Source organism: Nerophis lumbriciformis, linkage group LG36, assembly GCF_033978685.3.
Source record: "Nerophis lumbriciformis linkage group LG36, RoL_Nlum_v2.1, whole genome shotgun sequence".
Classification (NCBI taxonomy): Eukaryota; Metazoa; Chordata; class Actinopteri; order Syngnathiformes; family Syngnathidae; genus Nerophis; species Nerophis lumbriciformis.
The window spans coordinates 13,874,156-13,892,500 of NC_084583.2; the positions used below are offsets into that span (position 1 = coordinate 13,874,156).

The following is an 18,345-nucleotide window of genomic DNA, read 5'->3' on the forward strand; positions in this document are numbered from 1 at the left end:
TGTATGTACCTTTCAGCACTAATTAACCTCTTAAGGCCCAAGCTGTTTGTTTACATGCTTTTTTTTTTATTTCTCTTTGCTATTTGGGCTAATTTGACCCTAATTAGAATAAAAACTAAGAATCATCTTTTGATATGATATACTTAGTCCATAAGTAACAAATGTGTACTCTTATGTTTAGTGACATGCTCATTCTTTTTTTTTTTTTCAAATTCCATTGTATGTTATACTCTTCTGACACCACCAGATGGCAGTATAAGTGTCCCAATTCAGTAGTGTACACAATTTTGGAAATAAGAGCTAAAAGGTGCTGTCCACGCATGTGGCCACTAGGCCTTTAGAGGTGGATCGAAGGTCCGTAATATCATGGCTTACATGCAGTGATTTCTCCAGATTCTCTGAACCTTTTGATGATATCACAGACCGTAGATGGTGAAATCCCTAAATTCCTTGCAATAGCTGCTTGAGAAATGTTGTTCTTAAACAATTTGCTCAGGCATTTGTTGACAAAGTGGTGACTTTCGCCCCGTCCTTGTTTGTGAATGACTGAACATTTCATGGAAGTTGCTTTTATACCCAATCATGGCACCCACCTGTTCCCAATTAGCCTGTTCACCTGTGGGATGTTCCAAATAAGTCTTTGAGGAGCATTCCTCAACTTTCTCACTCTTTTTTGCCACTTGTGCCAGCTTTTTTTAAACATGTTGCAGGCATCAAATTCCAAATGAGCTAATATTTGCAAAGAATAACAAAGTTTTCCAGTGTGAACATGAAATATCTTGTCTTTGCAGTCTATTCAATTGAATATAGGTTGAAAAGGTTTTGCAAATCATTGTATTCTGTTTTTATTTACCATTTACTAGAGATGCGCGGTTTGCGGACACAACCGCGGAGTCCGGGGATTATCCGCGGGTCGGGCGGTTGAAATAAAAAAAAATTAGATTTTTCCCGCGGGTCGGGTCGGGCGGTTGAAATTTAAAAAAATTAGATTTTAAATAGATTCAGGCGGGTGGCAGTTAAACTAATTCGGAAATATATATACATAGTTAAATGTTGTTACCCACATACAAAAAACGAGCAGGCAGCTGCAGCATGCCACCACAGAAGAAGAAAAAAAAAAGAGATGGCAACGCCGGCAGCAAACGTGGTACGCGACAAACTAAAAAAGGGAATACTAAAGACCAGGGGAAAAAAAGGCCAGAAAAGTTCAGCGTGGACTCGTTTTTATGAGGTTGTAAATCAGGATGATAGTAATGCTGGCTACGTGATTTGCAAGAGCTGCGACGCTGTTTATGTCTACGACAGTCACAAAACCGGGACATCTAACATGGTGCATCACATTTGTGCAAAACCCCGAACCTCCACAAACACCCTGAGCATGAGCAGTTTCGTCCGCCGTGATCCCAGAAGAGTGCCACAGGATGTTAAAACAAGATAAAACGCAGCTGCCTGCAGCACTTTGAGTGGCGCGAGTGTGCTTGGAGGTGCGCTCAGCGCGGCTCCCAGATGATTGCGCACTGGTGTGCATCTGGGCCGTGACAGCGTGGCACGCATTGAATGTCTCTGCTTCTTTGGATCAGTCTCCTTTCTTTAACAGGCAAAAGCTTTCTAACCTCACTAATGCCTTGCATCGTCTATATTAGATATATAACAACGGGCGGGTGCGGGCGGGTGCGGTTTCGATTAAATGTTAGAAACGGGTGGATGGCGGATGGTTGACGACTTTTGTGATGCGGTTGCGGATGAAATAATTGCCTATCCGCGCATCTCTACCATTTACACAACGTGACAACTTCACTGCTTTTGGGTTTTGTATTTAAGACTGTGTGGTCCATTGAGTAGAGCCATTAATTGAAGTGGTAAAATGTACATTAGGAAGCATTTGTTGGCATTGAAAAATCCCAACGGTCTAACGTCCGCTCGGTCCTCTGTTGACATTCTGCTGTAGAAAGATGCAGAGGTCACACATTACCAGTCTCTTGCTGAGTAGCTCGTAGTCAAAGATCTCGTTCTCGTACTGGTCAGCCAGTTCCTTGCACAGAGTAATGGATTCTTCCCACATCTAGACACAGACACAAGAGGTGAACACTTGGAAGGATGTTTTCTTGTCTCGGCAATTTCAACGAAACAGATCAGGCGTGTGAGCCAGAAGACAACACTGACCTTCCCCATGTCGAAGTAGTCGATGATGGTGTCGTAGAGCGTTTCTTTCAGCTGCCGCTGCGTCTGGGAGCCGTGGAACTCAAACTGGGGGCTGCACATGTCGTCGGACCACTGGAGGGGAACAGACAAACACACTCGAGCGGGAAGGACACCATGTATGATGAACGCATGTTTCATCCATTCATTTTCTCTAGCGCTGACACAGGGTGAATAGCTGCAATAAAGTCAGTTGTGTGAACCACTGCACTGGCAATGACAATATTAAAACAAGTCTGCAGGCTTTAGGGCGTTTTCTATTGGGGCTCCAGTACTCTGGAATGTTCTACTGGCAACAGTTAGAGATGCTACCTCAGTAGAAGCATTTAAGTCCCATCTTAAAACTCATTTATATACACTAGCTTTTAAATAGACCCCCTTTTTAGACCAGATCCTTTTTAACCTTCTAACCTGAGTCTATGATCTTGAACTGATGAAGCCTACTTGAATGAGCGGTGAAACGTCTTCTAAGACAAACCAAACAGTCCAGTTGCGATCGATTGAACGCCCTGAGATGACAATGACCTGGATGAATGACAACATCCATAGACTTGGGAGACGAGCAGTTTTAATAGCAAATTCCTAAAAAACACTAGAGGGTTCCTGTTGTATAGAGGAACTTGGACCAGTGTAAACACATTGGCAGATCCTTTTTAACCTTCTAACCTAAGTCTATGATCATGAACTGATGAAGCCTACTCAACTGAGAGATGAAACGTCTTCTAAGACAAATCAAACAGTCCAGTTGCGATCGATTGAATGCTCTGAGATGACAATGACCTGGATGAATAAGAGCATCCATAGACTTGGGAGACAAGCTGTTTTGCTAACAAATTCCTAAAAAACACTAAAGGGTTCCTGTTGTATAGAAGAACTTGGACTAGTGTAAACACATTGGCAGATCCTTTTTAACTTTCTAACCTGAGTCTATGATCATGAACTGATGAAGCCTACTCAGCTGAGAGATGAAACGTCTTCAAAGACAAACCAAACAGTCCAGTTGCGATCGATTGAACGGCCTAAGATGACAATGACCTGGATGAATGACAACATCCATAGACTTTGGAGACAAACAGTTTTGCAGAAAATACCTAAAAACACTATATGGTTCCTGTTGTATAGAGGAACTTGGATCATTGTAAACACATTGGCAGATCCTTTTTAACTTTCTAACCTGAGTTTATGATCATGAACTGATGAAGCCTACTCGGATGAGCGGCGAAACGTTTTCTAAGACAAACCAAACAGTCCAGTTGTGATTGATTGAACGCCCTGAGATGACAATGACCTGGATGAATGGCAACATCCATAGACACTCATTGAACAGGCTTTGAACAGCTGTGTGTACCATAGTTCTAAAAACACCACAGTACATTTAAGCAGGCAAATGTGGCAAAACTATCTTTACTGTAATCAATCAAGCAATCAATCAGTGTGTAAGTAGCCTCCCCCGAAGTACTCATAATAATCCATTCAAGTATACAGCCGGGTCAAAACATATCGCCTGAAATTTTACTAACAGTGCATTCATTTTTTGGACCAAATCCTACTAAATTCCCCCAAGAACTATCTCAATGCAGTGCATACCTCTGCCCATCTGCCGCGGAGTGTCCCCAAAGAGGAATAAGAGGTAATGTGTGTGTATGTGTGTGTGCATCCATCACCATAGTCCATGCAGCCTTTGTGTCCGTCATAAACTAACCTCAGCGTTTTATCATTGAGAGGCCTCGTCGGGCTATGTTGCGTTTATCGCCGCCGATAAAAGGGGTCTCACTCAAAGGCAGGCAGACATGTGATTAGACCGGCCGTAAACGTCACTGACTCAATCTCACGTTGTGTGCCGTACCTTGAGCAGGCGTGAGTGCAGCAGCAGCGTGTACGCCGCCTCGGTGTAGTTCTCACCCTCCAGGTGAAGGTCTCGCAGCTTGTAAAGATACCTGCAAGCAAACACACACTGTCTATATTTACATGCATAGGTCACCGTAGATCAGTGGTCACCAACGCGGTGCCCGCGGGCAGCAGGTCGCCCGTAAGGACCAGATGAGTCGCCCGCTGGCCTGTTCTAAAAATAGCTCAAATAGCAGCACTTACCAGTGAGCTGCCTCTATTTTTTTAATTGTATTTATTTACTAGCAAGCTGGTCTCGCTTTGCTCGACATTTTTAATTCTAAGAGAGACAAAACTCAAATAGAATTTGAAAATCCAAGAAAATGTCATGTCTGTGTAATCATGTTTTGTTTTAGTCATGTTTTGTTTAGTTATTGGACTCTTTAGTTTCTGGCTTTTCACTCCCTTGTCTTGTTTCAATGATTACCCATTAGTTTCACCTGTTCCACGTTTGGACTCATTGTGCACTCTTGTTTGTCACCATAGCAACCCATTAGTTTTCACCTGTCACGTCACGCACCTGTTTCACGTTTTGAGTCACGCACCTGTTTTCGTTAATCATGTCTGTAGTATTTAAGTTCATTGTTTTCAGTTTGTCTTTCTGGTGACATCCCACAATTATGCTCTACACACTCTTCATCCTCTTAGATCCTGCTTCATGTCCCATGCCAAAGTAAGTTTTTGTTCCATGTTTATAGTCTTTTTGGTTTCATAGTTTGTTCTCCGCCATTGTGCGCGCCTTTTGTTTACTTCCTTTTTTTGATAAAATTAAATAAATATGTTCTCACATTCCCGTCTCGCCCGAGCCAACTTTCCGTTGCCTCCAAGAAAAACTAAACCCCAGGACCAAGTCATGACAGAAAATATTTTAAAGACTTGGTCTTCACTTGTTTAAATAAATTCATTTATTTTTTTACTTTGCTTCTTACAACTGTTTACCTTATACATTCCTTCCTCTTCTTTCCTGACAATTTAAATCAATGTTTAAGTAAAAAAAAAAATTATTGTAAAGAATAATAAATACATTTTAATTTAATTCTTCATGCTTCTGTTTTTTCGACGAAGAATATTTGTGAAATCTTTCTTCAAACTTATTATGATTAAAATTCAAAAAAAAATATTCTGGCAAATCTAGAAAATCTGTAGAATCTGAGGCTTTTGACAAAGTTGCAGAAAAGTACTCTCAGGTCACAAACAGAGTTGGGCAAGAGTTTGAGAACAGGTTTTGTGACCTGGATCAGCTTCATTTCTAATCCTTTCATGAACGTGGACATATCATGCATTGCTGATCAGTTAAGTGCAACATTCAGCCTGGATGCTGAACAGGTGGAGATTGAAATTGTAACACTGCAAAATGACCTCCACCTCAAAGCCCAACCAGGCTGCACCAAACTTTTGATGCCTTGTTGACACAGAAAAGTAGAGTGGTGTATGAGCAGCAGCTATGAAGGTTGCAAGCCTGTTTGGTTCAACTTATCTTTGTGAATCAGCCTTTTCTGACATGAACTTCATCAAAAACAAACACAGAACACGCCTCACTGATGCACATCTGCAAGACTCACTCAGAGTTGCAGTGTCAAATAAGTTACACACCAGAGTACAACACACTAGTTAACAGCATGCAATGCCAGGCTTCCCACTCACTGACGAAGAAACAGATAACAGATTTGGTGTCCAGTTCAAAGTGTGACATGATTTATTGAAAAATTTGAGAGTTGACTTTTGTATTTTACATGAGTTATTATTTGTACAAACACGGTGCAAAGTAATTCATGATTTGTTAAAAAATGTTAGTGGCTAGCTAGTTGAAATGGGATATTGTGATTTCACAAGACTGTCTTAGAAGTGATCATTTGAAAATGTTCAGTTTGAAAAATGTGCACTGTCTGAGGCTCTAGTAACCCCGCCTCCTGCACCCCCGCCGTCGAATTGTTATATCAACTAAAGCCCACACTTAAACTTTCCACGTGCAAGATTGAATCTATTTAAAAAAGTTATTTCATAAGAAGCCAAAAAGTGCAAAAACAATGTTCGTGTTGGAGGAGTTGTGAATGACCGCAGGGCCACAACATTAGGTACACCTGCAGACTGCAGGTGTACCTAATTCACAACTCCTCCAACACGAACATTATTGTTTTTGCACTTTTTGGCTTCTTATTAAATAACTTTTGTAACCTATTTTTATGGGCTTTCCTCTTTGTGATGTTAAGTTCCTGTTATGCGCTGTTATACAGTATATACCTTGAGCTCTTATTTTGAAGGCGCTAAAAGCGGAAGTGATGTCACGGAGTGGGGCGGAGGTTTTTGAAAGAATGTAAATAAAGTGGTCCTCGTGTAAACTGGAGCCTCCGTGTTTGTTATTTTGTAGTTTCATACAGTATAGGCGACATTTATAAACCCTCGGTTACACTTTTTTAAATAGATTCAATCTTGCACGTGGAAAGTTTAAGTGAGGGCTTTAGTTGCGGTAAAGGTAAGACCGTAATAACGTTTTTTTTATTAAATGTGCTTTTTTGTGTGCTACAGTTTGTATGTGTAAAGTTAAAGTTAAGTTAAAGTAGCAATGATTGTCACACACACACTAGGTGTAATGAAATTTGTCCACTGCATTTGACCCATCCCCTTGTTCACCCCCTGGGAGGTGAGGGGAGCAGTGGGCAGCAGCGGCGCCGCGCCCGGGAATAATTTTTGGTGATTTAACCCCCAATTCCAACCCTTGATGCTGAGTGCCAAGCAGGGAAGAATGCTGGTATGAGCTTTTAAACATAACCCGTTAACTGCTGCCAATCAAATGGTGAATAAGATGCTCTTTAGGGTTCATATCTGACTGTGATGAAGTCAGTGCCTCACCAGCCATCAACCTCACCGCACGTCACTGGTTTCTATATATATTTATTGTGAGAAATCATTAAGATGATCAGTGTTTCCACAAAGATAAATATCATTAATTATTAATAATAACATAGAGTTAAAGGTAAATTGAGCAAATTGGCTATTTATGGCCATTTATTTAAGTTTGTATAAAAATGGTAGCCCTTCGCATTAATCAGTACCCAAGAAGTAGCTCTTGGTTTCAAAAAGGTTGGTGACCCCTGCTGTAGATGCACTGTATGGCTCCACTAGGTGGCACTGTTGGACAACCTGACATTATTCCAAGTCCTATGAGGAGTGTTTGCATCACATTCATCTCCCTCTGACTCGGAACCACATCTCTTCACCAAGTGGCGACATGCGGGACTTTCTTGCAAAAGCACCGATGACAAACAATGGCTTCCGGCAGCCTTTAGATTCAATTCCTCCTTTAGTTTGGATGAACCTGGGGCCACCTGTTCATTCAGGGAACAATAATATTGAAAGCGTCCTTTCTTCCATCATATTTCCTTCTTGATTTATTTCCTACTTTTGCCTGGAAAATACACAAAATATTATATATATATATATATATATATATATATATATATATATATATATATATATATATATTGCAGTATAGGGTTGTCCCTATAATGCAATAAAGTAGAAAATGTATTTCGATACTTTTATAAACAAAAAAATGACATTGGCTTTATTTTAACAAAAAATCTTAGGGTACATTAAACATGTGTTTATTATTGCAATCATAAACCAATATTGGCCTTAAATAAGTGAAGTGAATTATATTTATAACCCAATATTTTTATTTTTTTGCCAAATAATACATTGCAAGATTCGGTTTGAATCGAGAATTGTGTTGAATCGACAATCAATTCTGAATTGAATCGTCAATCTATCTATATTTTCTACTTACCACCTTATGATACAATTCATGGTTTCATAAATTCCAGCAATACCTATAAAACACCACTAGGTGACTATTGCTAAGAAAACACCTGAATGGGTGAGTATGTTTACCGTATTTTTCCGACTAAAAAGCGCTCTTAAAATCCTTTAATTTTCTCAAAATTTGACAGTGCGCCTTATAACCCGGTGCGCCTAATGTTCGGAATATTTTTGGTTGTGCTTACCGACCTCGAAGCAATTTTATTTGGTACATGGTGAAAGGATAAGTGTGACCAGTAGATGGCAGTCACACATAAGAGATACGTGTAGACTGCAATATGACTCAAGTAAAAACAAAAAATGTTATATGTTCCATTGAAAATATAGAACATTACACACGGAGCTCACAAATCTATCGAAATGTTTTAGTACGACATTGGCCACGTAAATAAGACGGCGCATCCTGAAGCGACTGACCAAAAGAACCACCATTAGTGAAGTGAAGTGAATTATATTTATATAGCGCTTTTCTCTAGTGACTCAAAGCACTTTTACATAGTGAAACCCAATATCTAAGTTACATTTAAAGCAGTGTGGGTGGCACTGGGAGCAGGTGGATAAAGTGTCTTGCCCAAGGACACAACGGCAGTGACTAGGATGGCGGAAGCGGGGATCGAACCTGGAACCCTCAAGTTGCTGGCACGGCCGCTCTACCACCGAGCTATGCCGCCCCCATGTTATGTAGCCCAATGTTTTTCAACCATTGTGCCATTAAAATACAGTCTGGTGTGCCGTGGGAGATTATGTAATTTCACCTAATTGGGTTAAAAATATTTTTTGCACACAAGTACCGTATTTTTCGGAGTATAAGTCGCACCGGAGTATAAGTCGCACCTGCCGAAAATGCATAATAAAGAAGGAAAAAAACATATATAAGTCGCACTGGAGCCCGGCTAAAGTATGAAAAAAACTGCGACTTATAGTCCGAAAAATACGGTAATTATAATCCGTAAATAATGTGTCGTTGTTTGAGTGTCTGTGCTGCCTAGAGCTCGGCAGAGTAACCGTGTAATACTCTTCCATATCAGTAGGTACGAAACTAAAACTGAACTGGCTGCAAAGTAAATAAAACAAAAAATGCTGGACGACAGCAAAGACTTACAGTGTGTGGAGCAGACGGCGTCCACAAAGTACATCCTGTACATCAGTGATTTTCAACCACTGTGCCACGGCACTCTAGTGTGCCGTGAGATATTGTCTGATGCGCCGTGGGAAATTATGCAACTTCACCTAATTGGTCCAAAAAATATTTTTTGCAAATCAATAATCATAATAATGTGCCGTTGTCTAGTGCCTGTGCTGTGTAGAGCTTGGCAGGGTAATCTTGTAATACCCCATACCAGTAAGTGACAGCAGGTAGTTCATTGCTTTGTAGAAGTCAGAACGCGTCGAGGATGGTTTGTTGTGATCCCAATATGCAGAGCACAGCGGGAGACAGCGTGCAGGTAAAAAGGTATGTAACGCTTAAACCAAAAAATAACAAGGCAAGTCCCGCTAGGAAAAGGCACTGAAGCATAGGAATGGCTATGTAAAACAATAGTAAAACTGAACTGGCGACAAAGTCAATAAAAACAGAATGCTGGATGACAGCAAAAACTTACAGCGTGTGGAGCAAAGACGGCATCCACAAAGCACATCCCGTACATGACATGACAATCAACAATGTCCCCACAAAGAAGGATAGCGTATGCACAACTTAAAGTTGCGAAAACAAAGCAAGTGCGGGCAATAGCACTCAAAGGAAGGCGTGAAGCTGCTACAGGAGAACACCAACAAAACAGGAAGGGTCACCAAAATAACAGCGCAAGACAAGAACTAAAGCACAACACACGGGAAACAACAACAAACTCAAAATAAAACACGACAACCTGGTGGAGTTTCATTTTTTAACCTTTTCTGCTGGTGGTGTGCCTCCGTATTTTTTTTATGAAAAAAATGTGCCTTGGCTCAAAAAAGGTTGAAAAACACTGATGTACATGACATGACAATAAACAATGTCCCCACAAAGAAGGACAGCGTCCGCACAACTTAAATAGTCTGGATTGCGAAAACAAAGCAGGCGTGGAGAATAGCGCTCAAGGAAGACATGAAACTGCAACAGGGAAAATACCAAAAAAACAGGAAAAAACACCAAAATAGGAGTGCAAGACAAGAACTAAAAGAGTACACACAGGAAAAGAGCAAAAAAGTCCAAATAAGTCAGGGCGTGATGTGACAGGTGGTGACAGCACACCTACTTTGAGACAAGAGCTATATTGATGCATGTTTTGTTATGGTTTGAATTCAAAACCCAACAATTGCGACAACGACTTTTTACTGTCAATATCGGCTGCTGAGTTTCGTTTTTTTTTAATTTCTGCCAAGAAAAATGTGCCTTGGCTCAAAACAGGTTGAAAAACACTGATGTAGACCACAAGTCTTTTACATTTAGAAAAAAAACAACAATAATATGACTCCTTTAATGCGCCTTATAATCTGGTGCGCCTTTTGTATGAACACAGACCTGACTAGACCCGCTCATCGGCAGTGCGCCTTATAATCCGGTGCGCCCTATGGCCCGGAAAATACGGTACTTTATTTTAGTTGTATTGGGCTTTTTTTTTTAATGCATCTTTATTAGAGATGTCATGCTTTTAATATCGGAAATTATCGTTATCGGTTTCAAAAAGTAAAATGTATGACTTTTTAAAACGCCGCTGTAGGGAGAAGTAGAGAGCGCCAATAAACCTTAAAGGCACTGCCTTTGCGTGCCGGCCCAGTCACATAATATCTACGGCTTTTCACACACACACAAGTGAATGCAAAGCATAATTGGTCAACAGCCATACAGGTCACACTGAGGGTGGCCGTATAAACAACTTTAACACTGTTACAAATATGCGCCACACTGTGAACCCACACCAAACAAGAATGACAAACACATTTCGGGAGAACATTCGCACTGTAGCACAACATAAACACAACAGAACAAATACCCAGAAGCCCTTGCTGCACTAACTCTTCCGTGACGCTACAATATACCCCCCCCCCCACCCCCGCTCAGGGAGAGCATGTCCCAAATTCCAAGCTGCTGTTTTGAGGCATGTTAAAAAAAATAATGCACTTTGTGACGTCAATAATAAATATGGCAGTGCCATGTTGGCATTTTTTTTCCATAACTTGAGTTGATTTATTTTGGAAAATCTTGTTACATTCTTTAATGCATCACAACAAAATTAGGCATAATAATTTCTTAATTCCACGACTGTATATATCGGTATCGCTTGATATCGGTATCGGTAATGAGAGTTGGACAATATCGGAATATCGGCAAAAAAGCCATTATCGGACATCTGTAATATTTATACCAAGCCTTATCTTACTAAAAAGTAGTCTCTGTAAATGGACTAGACTGATCCGACTATCCCCAGATACACACCGCCGGTTGTGTCCGCGGCATCGACCATCGGCGGACGTTCACAACGAGAACTGACACATTCTCCAATCTGGTTTTGTGCATTCATGCAGTCTTCCACTTCCCGCCCATCAGGTTCTTCTTTCTCTCTCCACTCGCCCACGCCACTCACACCGAGTGCTGATCCAGTGGATTGTGACATTAATTCAGTCGGACAAGTATAATCCCTCCTGAGATTATGGAGCCACACACACACACACACATCTTGCCTACTTTGTATGGACCCCCGTTTGGTTAGTAGGTTGTGAGGGCCCCCCTTTCCACTATAGGTAGAATGACGGAAAACATATATCTAGCACTAGATGGGGGTAGAGAGTTGCAACCTCACTTCAGAATGCAAAACACACAAAGTAAAAAAAATATTTTACTTCTGTAGTTGTGAGGACCAGGCAAATGTCCTCACAAGTCAAAAGGTCCTCACAGAAAGGGTGGTTTGTCAAGTGTTTGTCCACACAAGGATGGTGAGAAGTATGAAGTATGTACATACCTGATGTACATTGCTTCTCGGTTGATGTCCTTGTAGAAATTCTGCAAAGGCAACACAACAAGAGTCAGTGATAACGAGCATCAAGTATATGAATTATTCCAGTACTCAGTAGGGAGGGGATTTGTTTGTTTGTATTTTGCATGCACGATCATTTGCTGTGTCAACATATTATAACATGTTGATGATGTTAATGACACCAACATCTCTGCAGTTTTGTAAACCAGCAGACATGATAACGTACCGTATTTTTTTAATTTTATAGATTATATACAATCTGTTGTTGTGTTCCCTAATTTTGAGTGTACATAAATGAAGGTGTGTGTTGCTGAGCCAGACCTGGACATAATCTGTTTTAAGAACCTTTTAAACCATGGGTGTCAAACTCTGATATCAAATTAACACTGGAGCTGGCCCGCCGATTATATTCAGCGGCGGTGCCGCGGTAACACCTCATTCACCGTTAATTCTCATACTTGCCAACCCTCCCGGGAGACTCCCAATAATAGTCACGTCTGCTTTTCATCCAGTCCAACAAGTGCTGGCCCAGTCACATGATATGTGCGACTTCTGCTCACACACACAAACAAGTGAATGCAATGTATACTTAATCAACAGCGATACAGGTTACACTGAGGGTCCCCGTATAAACAACTTTTACACTGTTAGAAATATACGCCACACTGTGAACCCACACCAAACAAGAATGACAAACACTTTTCGGAAGAACATCCGCACCGTAACACAACATATACACAACAGAACAAATACCCAGAAACCTGTGCAGCACTAACTCTTGCGGGACGCTACAAGGTGTGGGGGGGTTGGTGGTAGCGGGGGGTGTATATTGTAGCGTCCCGCAAGAGTTAGTGCTGCAAAGGGTTCTGGGTATTTGTTCTGTTGTGTTTATGTTGTGTTATGGTGCGGATGTTCTCTCAAAATGTGTTTGTCATTCTTGTTTGGTGTGGGTTAACAGTGTGGCGTATATTTCTAACAGTGTAAAAGTTGTTTATAGGGGGACCCTCAGTGTGACCTGTATCGCTGTTGATTAAGTATGAAGTGCATTCACATGTTTGTGCATACAGACACCGCACATATTTTGTGATCAGGCCGGCACGTTGTTAGAATGGATGAAAAGCGGACGTGACGACAGCTCGTAGTCGACGTAAAAGGAAGTGCCTTTAAGGCACGCCCCCAAGACTGTGGTCCCGGCGGACTACGGGATATAATGACTGATGAACACCTTCGTTCGATAATGAAGGTTGCCTCAGCTCAAAGCCTGAGCCCCGACATTAATGAACTAGCATCCAAGAAAAGATGGCAGGTATCTGGCCTGGGCACATCAGATTAGATCAGTGTGTTGCAAACTGAGCAGTTTAAAGTCTTGAATGGTTGGTTTATTCATTGTTATTTTATTTTCAAATTTATTAGCCTGTGGAGAAAGTTAATGTTGATATTTACCTCAGAAGGCTGCAAATAGAAAAGAGGCATTCAATTTTTATTTCAATTGTATTTGATATGCCATTGATATTTTTTAATTATTATTTGTAACTCGATTTTGCATGTCACTATAAAGTTAAATAAGCCTTGCTTGTTCAATATTTAATGCAAAACTTGTTTGGGTCCCTATTAAAAGCTTAATTTGTTCAACCTTGGCCCGCGGCTTTATTCAGTTTTAAATTTTGGCCCACTCTGTATTTGAGTTTGACACCCCTGCTTTAAACAATGTTCATTGACAACCTGGTCTGGTGAAGATAAGGTCCTTTTTAAAAAAAAAATTATAAAATAAAATAAGATACATAAATAAAAAAAAACATTTTCTTGAATAAAAAAAAAAAGTAAATTAATATAAAAACATTTTGGCACCTGAGCTGCCAGTTTGTTGTTTTTTGACGCTGTATTACTGTAAATGCCAAAACGGCACCACAGTTTATTACAGTAAAAAAAAAAGGACTTTTTTTTTCATTTAGAGAAAAATGCTGTAAAAACCACAGTACATTTCACAATTTTACCCTGAAATCTATTGCTACTTTTACATTGCACAATTTGATGGATCACTTGCTTTGAAATGATTATTATTAGTATTTATTTATATTTAAAAAATGGTGAATGAGTGTAAATGGGGGAGGGAGGTTTTTTGGGTTGGTGCACTAATTGTAAGTGTATCTTGTGTTTTTTATGTTGATTTGATTTTAAAAAATACTAATAAAAAAAACATACTGTATTTTTCGGACTATAAGGCGCACTTATAATCCTTTCACTTTCTCAAAATTCAACATTAACAAAATAAAGGTTTGCTTTAAATCAGGGGTCCCCGTCAATATTGCTACAGCATCCTATATATATATATATATATATATATATATATATATATATATATATATATATATATATATATATATATATATATATGTGGGTAGATCATCTCGACTTGGTCATTTAAAAAGTAGTTTGTCTGCTGAAAAAAGTGTGGGCACCCCTGCTTTAAATAAACACGTTATGAATGACTTGGGGTTGAATTGTACATTTTATACAACGGCTTCCAAGCTCCAATGAAGCTGACTGTCAACTCTTTCAAACTTCATCAAAATTGAAAAACAGGATGTCGTCAAAACACACAAAATTTGAATGTGATCCCAATAAAGCGGACAGTGGAAGGGGGGCGTGGCCTGCGGACCTGCAGCGAAACGGGGTCTGCCAGGAGCGGCTTTGAGATCAGCGACAGGTGCGTAGATGGTTATCTGGTTATCTAACCACCTGTCGCTCTGTTAAAACGCAGCAGCCGGGGAGGAGAGAGGTGGTGGAGCTGGAGCGAGAGCGAGACACAGCCAGAGAAAGACGATTGCTGAAAAGCACCTAAGAGACCTTTTTGAAAAATAAAAGTGTTGTAACCCTGATCCGGGCTCGTGTGGAAGATGTTTGGTGGTCCGAGGAACCCCGAGGAGAGAAACCTCCACACGGACCTGTATCATATCCCTCGTGTTACTCAGCATTATTATCTTTGCAAAGGTGGACTTCAGGTGTTGGATGCGGTTACATCCTGCAGGTGTGCTCAACAAGCAGTGACACCCAGGTAGTGATTGAGGAAGGGGGGAAAAAAGCGACTCTACTGTGAGTTTTTACCACTATCTCCTCCTCCTCCCCACAAAGGTCAGACACATCATGCCGCACTTTAGTATCGGCGCACTGACTCGCAGCCTACCTCCATGAAGGTCACATGGTGCCTCACCACCAAGTGAGTCAACCTCTCACTAAGTGATGATGCAGCAAAGTGGCAGCAGTTAACAACACCCGTGCACCGTGTGCGGTGCGGACGTCTGCGGGCGAGCATGGGAATGTTTTGCGCTTGTGTGTGGCGGCTTAGCTTCATCTGTATTCAGCAGAGGGATGAGCTTCTGTGTGTGTTTTGGTAATTTAGTCCGCCTGGAGCGCATGCATGAACGTGCACTCGTGCCTGCAGAAGGGATGGACAAATGAACAAAGGGAACGGCCAACTACACCTTGGGCAAACAGTGCCCGCTTATACAGGGGGTGTGCTGTGGCATAGGGCTGGGCCATATGGATTTTCTTCCGCTTATCCGAGGTCAGCAACATAGTCTTCCCAACGTGTCCTGGGTCTTCCCCGTGGCCTCCTACCGGTCGGACGTTTTGGCCGCTTGTACCCGTGATCTTGTCCTTTAGGTCATAACCCAAATCTCATGACCATAGGTGAGGATGGGAACATAGATCGACCGGTAAATTGAGAGCTTTGCCTTCCGGCTCAGCTCCTTCTTCACCACAACGGATCGATACAATACAGCGTCCGCATTACTGAAGACGCTGCACCGATCCGCCTGTCGATCTCACGATCTACTCTTCCCTCACTCGTGAACAAGACTCGACTTGAACTCCTCCACTTGGGGCAAGATCTCCTCCCCAACCCGGAGATGGCACTCCACCCTCTTCCGGGCGAGAACCATGGACTCGGACTTGGAGGTGCTGATTCCCATCCCAGTCGCTTCACACTCGGCTGCGAACTGATCCTTTGAGAGCTGAAGATCCTGGCCAGATGAAGCCATCAGGACCACATCATCTGCAAAAAGCAGAGACCTAATCCTGCAGCCACCAAACCAGATACCCTCAACGCCCTGACTGCGCCTAGAAATTATATAGTCCTTAATAGTGTGAGAGTCCAGTCCATAGTGGATCTAACATAATAGTGTGAGAGTCCAGTCCATAGTGGATCTAACATAATAGTGTGAGAGTCCAGTCCATAGTGGATCTAACATAATAGTGAGAGAGTCCAGTCCATAGTGGATCTAACATAATAGTGAGAGAGTCCAGTCCATAGTGGATCTAACATAATAGTGAGAGAGTCCAGTCCATAATGGATCTAACATAATAGTGAGAGAGTCCAGTCCATAGTGGATCTAACATAATAGTGAGAGAGTCCAGTCCATAGTGGATTTAACATAATAGTGAGAGTCCAGTCCATAGTGGATCTTGTCAGGACTTGATCTTGGGAGTTTGCTTTTCCAGGATGCAACGGAAAGTTGGCACGGGCGAGACGGGAATGGAGGTACATGATTTATTTATATTCATCAAAAAAAGGAATAAATGAAAGCGCGCACAGTGGCGGAGAATAAACTATGAAAAACAAAAGGACTATAAACATGGAACCAAAACTTACTGTGACAAGGGACATGAAGCAGGATCATAGAGGAATGGACAGAGCATAAATGTGGTGCGGTATGGGGTGCGAGGTCGTCAGAAAAACAAACTGAAAAACACTGAACTTAAATACTACAGACATGATTAACGAAAACAGGTGCGTGACTCAAGACGTGAAACAGGTGCGTGACGTGACAGGTGAAAACTAATGGTTGCTATGGTGACCAGACAAGGGAGTGAAAAGACAGAAACTAAACAAAACATGACTTAAAACAAAACATGATAATACAGACATGACAGATCTAACATAATAGTGAGAGACCAGTCCATAGTTGATCTAACATAATAGTGAGAGTCCAGTCCATAGTGGATCTAACATAATAGTGGGAGAGTCCAGTCCATAGTGGATCTAACATAATAGTGGGAGAGTCCAGTCCATAGTGGATCTAACATAATAGTGAGAGTCCAGTCCATAGTGGATCTAACATAACAGTGAGAGTCCAGTCCATAGTGGATCTAACATAATAGTGTGAGAGTCCAGTCCATAGTAGATCTAACATAATAGTGTGAGGGTCCAGTCCATAGTGGATCTAACATAATAGTGAGAGTCCATTCCATAGTGGATCTAACATAATAGTGGGAGAGTCCAGTCCATAGTGGATCTATCATAATAGTGTGAGGGTCCAGTCCATAGTGGATCTAACATAATAGTGAGAGTCCATTCCATAGTGGATCTAACATAATAGTGGGAGAGTCCAGTCCATAGTGGATCTATCATAATAGTGTGAGAGTCCAGTCCATAGTGGATCTAACATAATAGTGGGAGAGTCCAGTCCATAGTGGATCTAACATAATAGTGGGAGAGTCCAGTCCATAGTGGATTTAACATAATAGTGAGAGTCCAGTCCATAGTGGATCCAACATAATAGTGAGAGTCCAGTCCATAGTGGATCTAACATAATAGTGTGAGAGTCCAGTCCATAGTAGATCTAACATAATAGTGTGAGGGTCCAGTCCATAGTGGATCTAACATAATAGTGAGAGTCCATTCCATAGTGGATCTAACATAATAGTGGAAGAGTCCAGTCCATAGTGGATCTATCATAATAGTGTGAGAGTCCAGTCCATAGTGGATCTAACATAATAGTGTGAGAGTCCAGTCCATAGTGGATCTAACATAATAGTGTGAGAGTCCAGTCCATAGTGGTTCTAACATAATAGTGAGAGTCCAGTCCATAGTGGATCTAACATAATTGTGTGAGAGTCCAGTCCATAGTGGTTCTAACATAATAGTGAGAGTCCAGTCCATAGTGGATCTAACATAATTGTGTGAGAGTCCAGTCCATAGTGGTTCTAACATAATAGTGAGAGTCCAGTCCATAGTGGGGCCAGCAGGAGATCATCCTGATTAAACATTAAACATTTAGCATTAAATATCCCACACATGTCTCAGAAGAGAGAACAGTTCAGGGAAATAAACGACAAATCTCAATCTGCGGCGGAGGTTTTAGCGCCGTGGTCCTTGAGCGAGAAGAACCTGCAGGAGTCGGCATGACGTAAGACAAAAGGACGCGGAACACAGGCGTGAAATTTTATATCAGTCGGCGTGCAGCAGAAATTAGAAATACAAAGACCTTGGCGAGAAAAGAGACAAGATGAAAAAAAAAGCTGCCTCAATAATGAATTCCTCTTGATTGAATGATGTTTGGCTGTAGATGAGAACATCCTCACACTCACTATCAACTCAACTTATTGGAGAAAATACTCATCATCTTTTAACTCTAGTTCTTGCTTGTGTGTAAATTATTCAGACAGGCTATTGTAGCAGAGGTGTTTGTATATGACCCTCAGT

At 41.3% G+C, this 18,345-nt stretch overlaps 1 protein-coding gene across 2 annotated transcripts in view; it reads right to left on the bottom strand.

Annotated features, from left to right (window-relative positions):
* dock2-like (dedicator of cytokinesis protein 2) overlaps positions 1-18,345 on the bottom strand; it is a 399,373-nt gene that overhangs the window by 32,461 nt on the left and 348,567 nt on the right. For both annotated transcript variants that reach the window (XM_072912417.1, XM_061930395.2), the window contains exons 35-38: positions 11,847-11,887; positions 4,046-4,136; positions 2,164-2,274; positions 1,973-2,062 (exon numbers count right to left, since the gene is read on the bottom strand). In XM_072912417.1, coding sequence (XP_072768518.1) covers positions 1,973-2,062; positions 2,164-2,274; positions 4,046-4,136; positions 11,847-11,887 — 333 coding nt within the window. The remainder of the gene's footprint in view (positions 1-1,972; positions 2,063-2,163; positions 2,275-4,045; positions 4,137-11,846; positions 11,888-18,345) is intronic.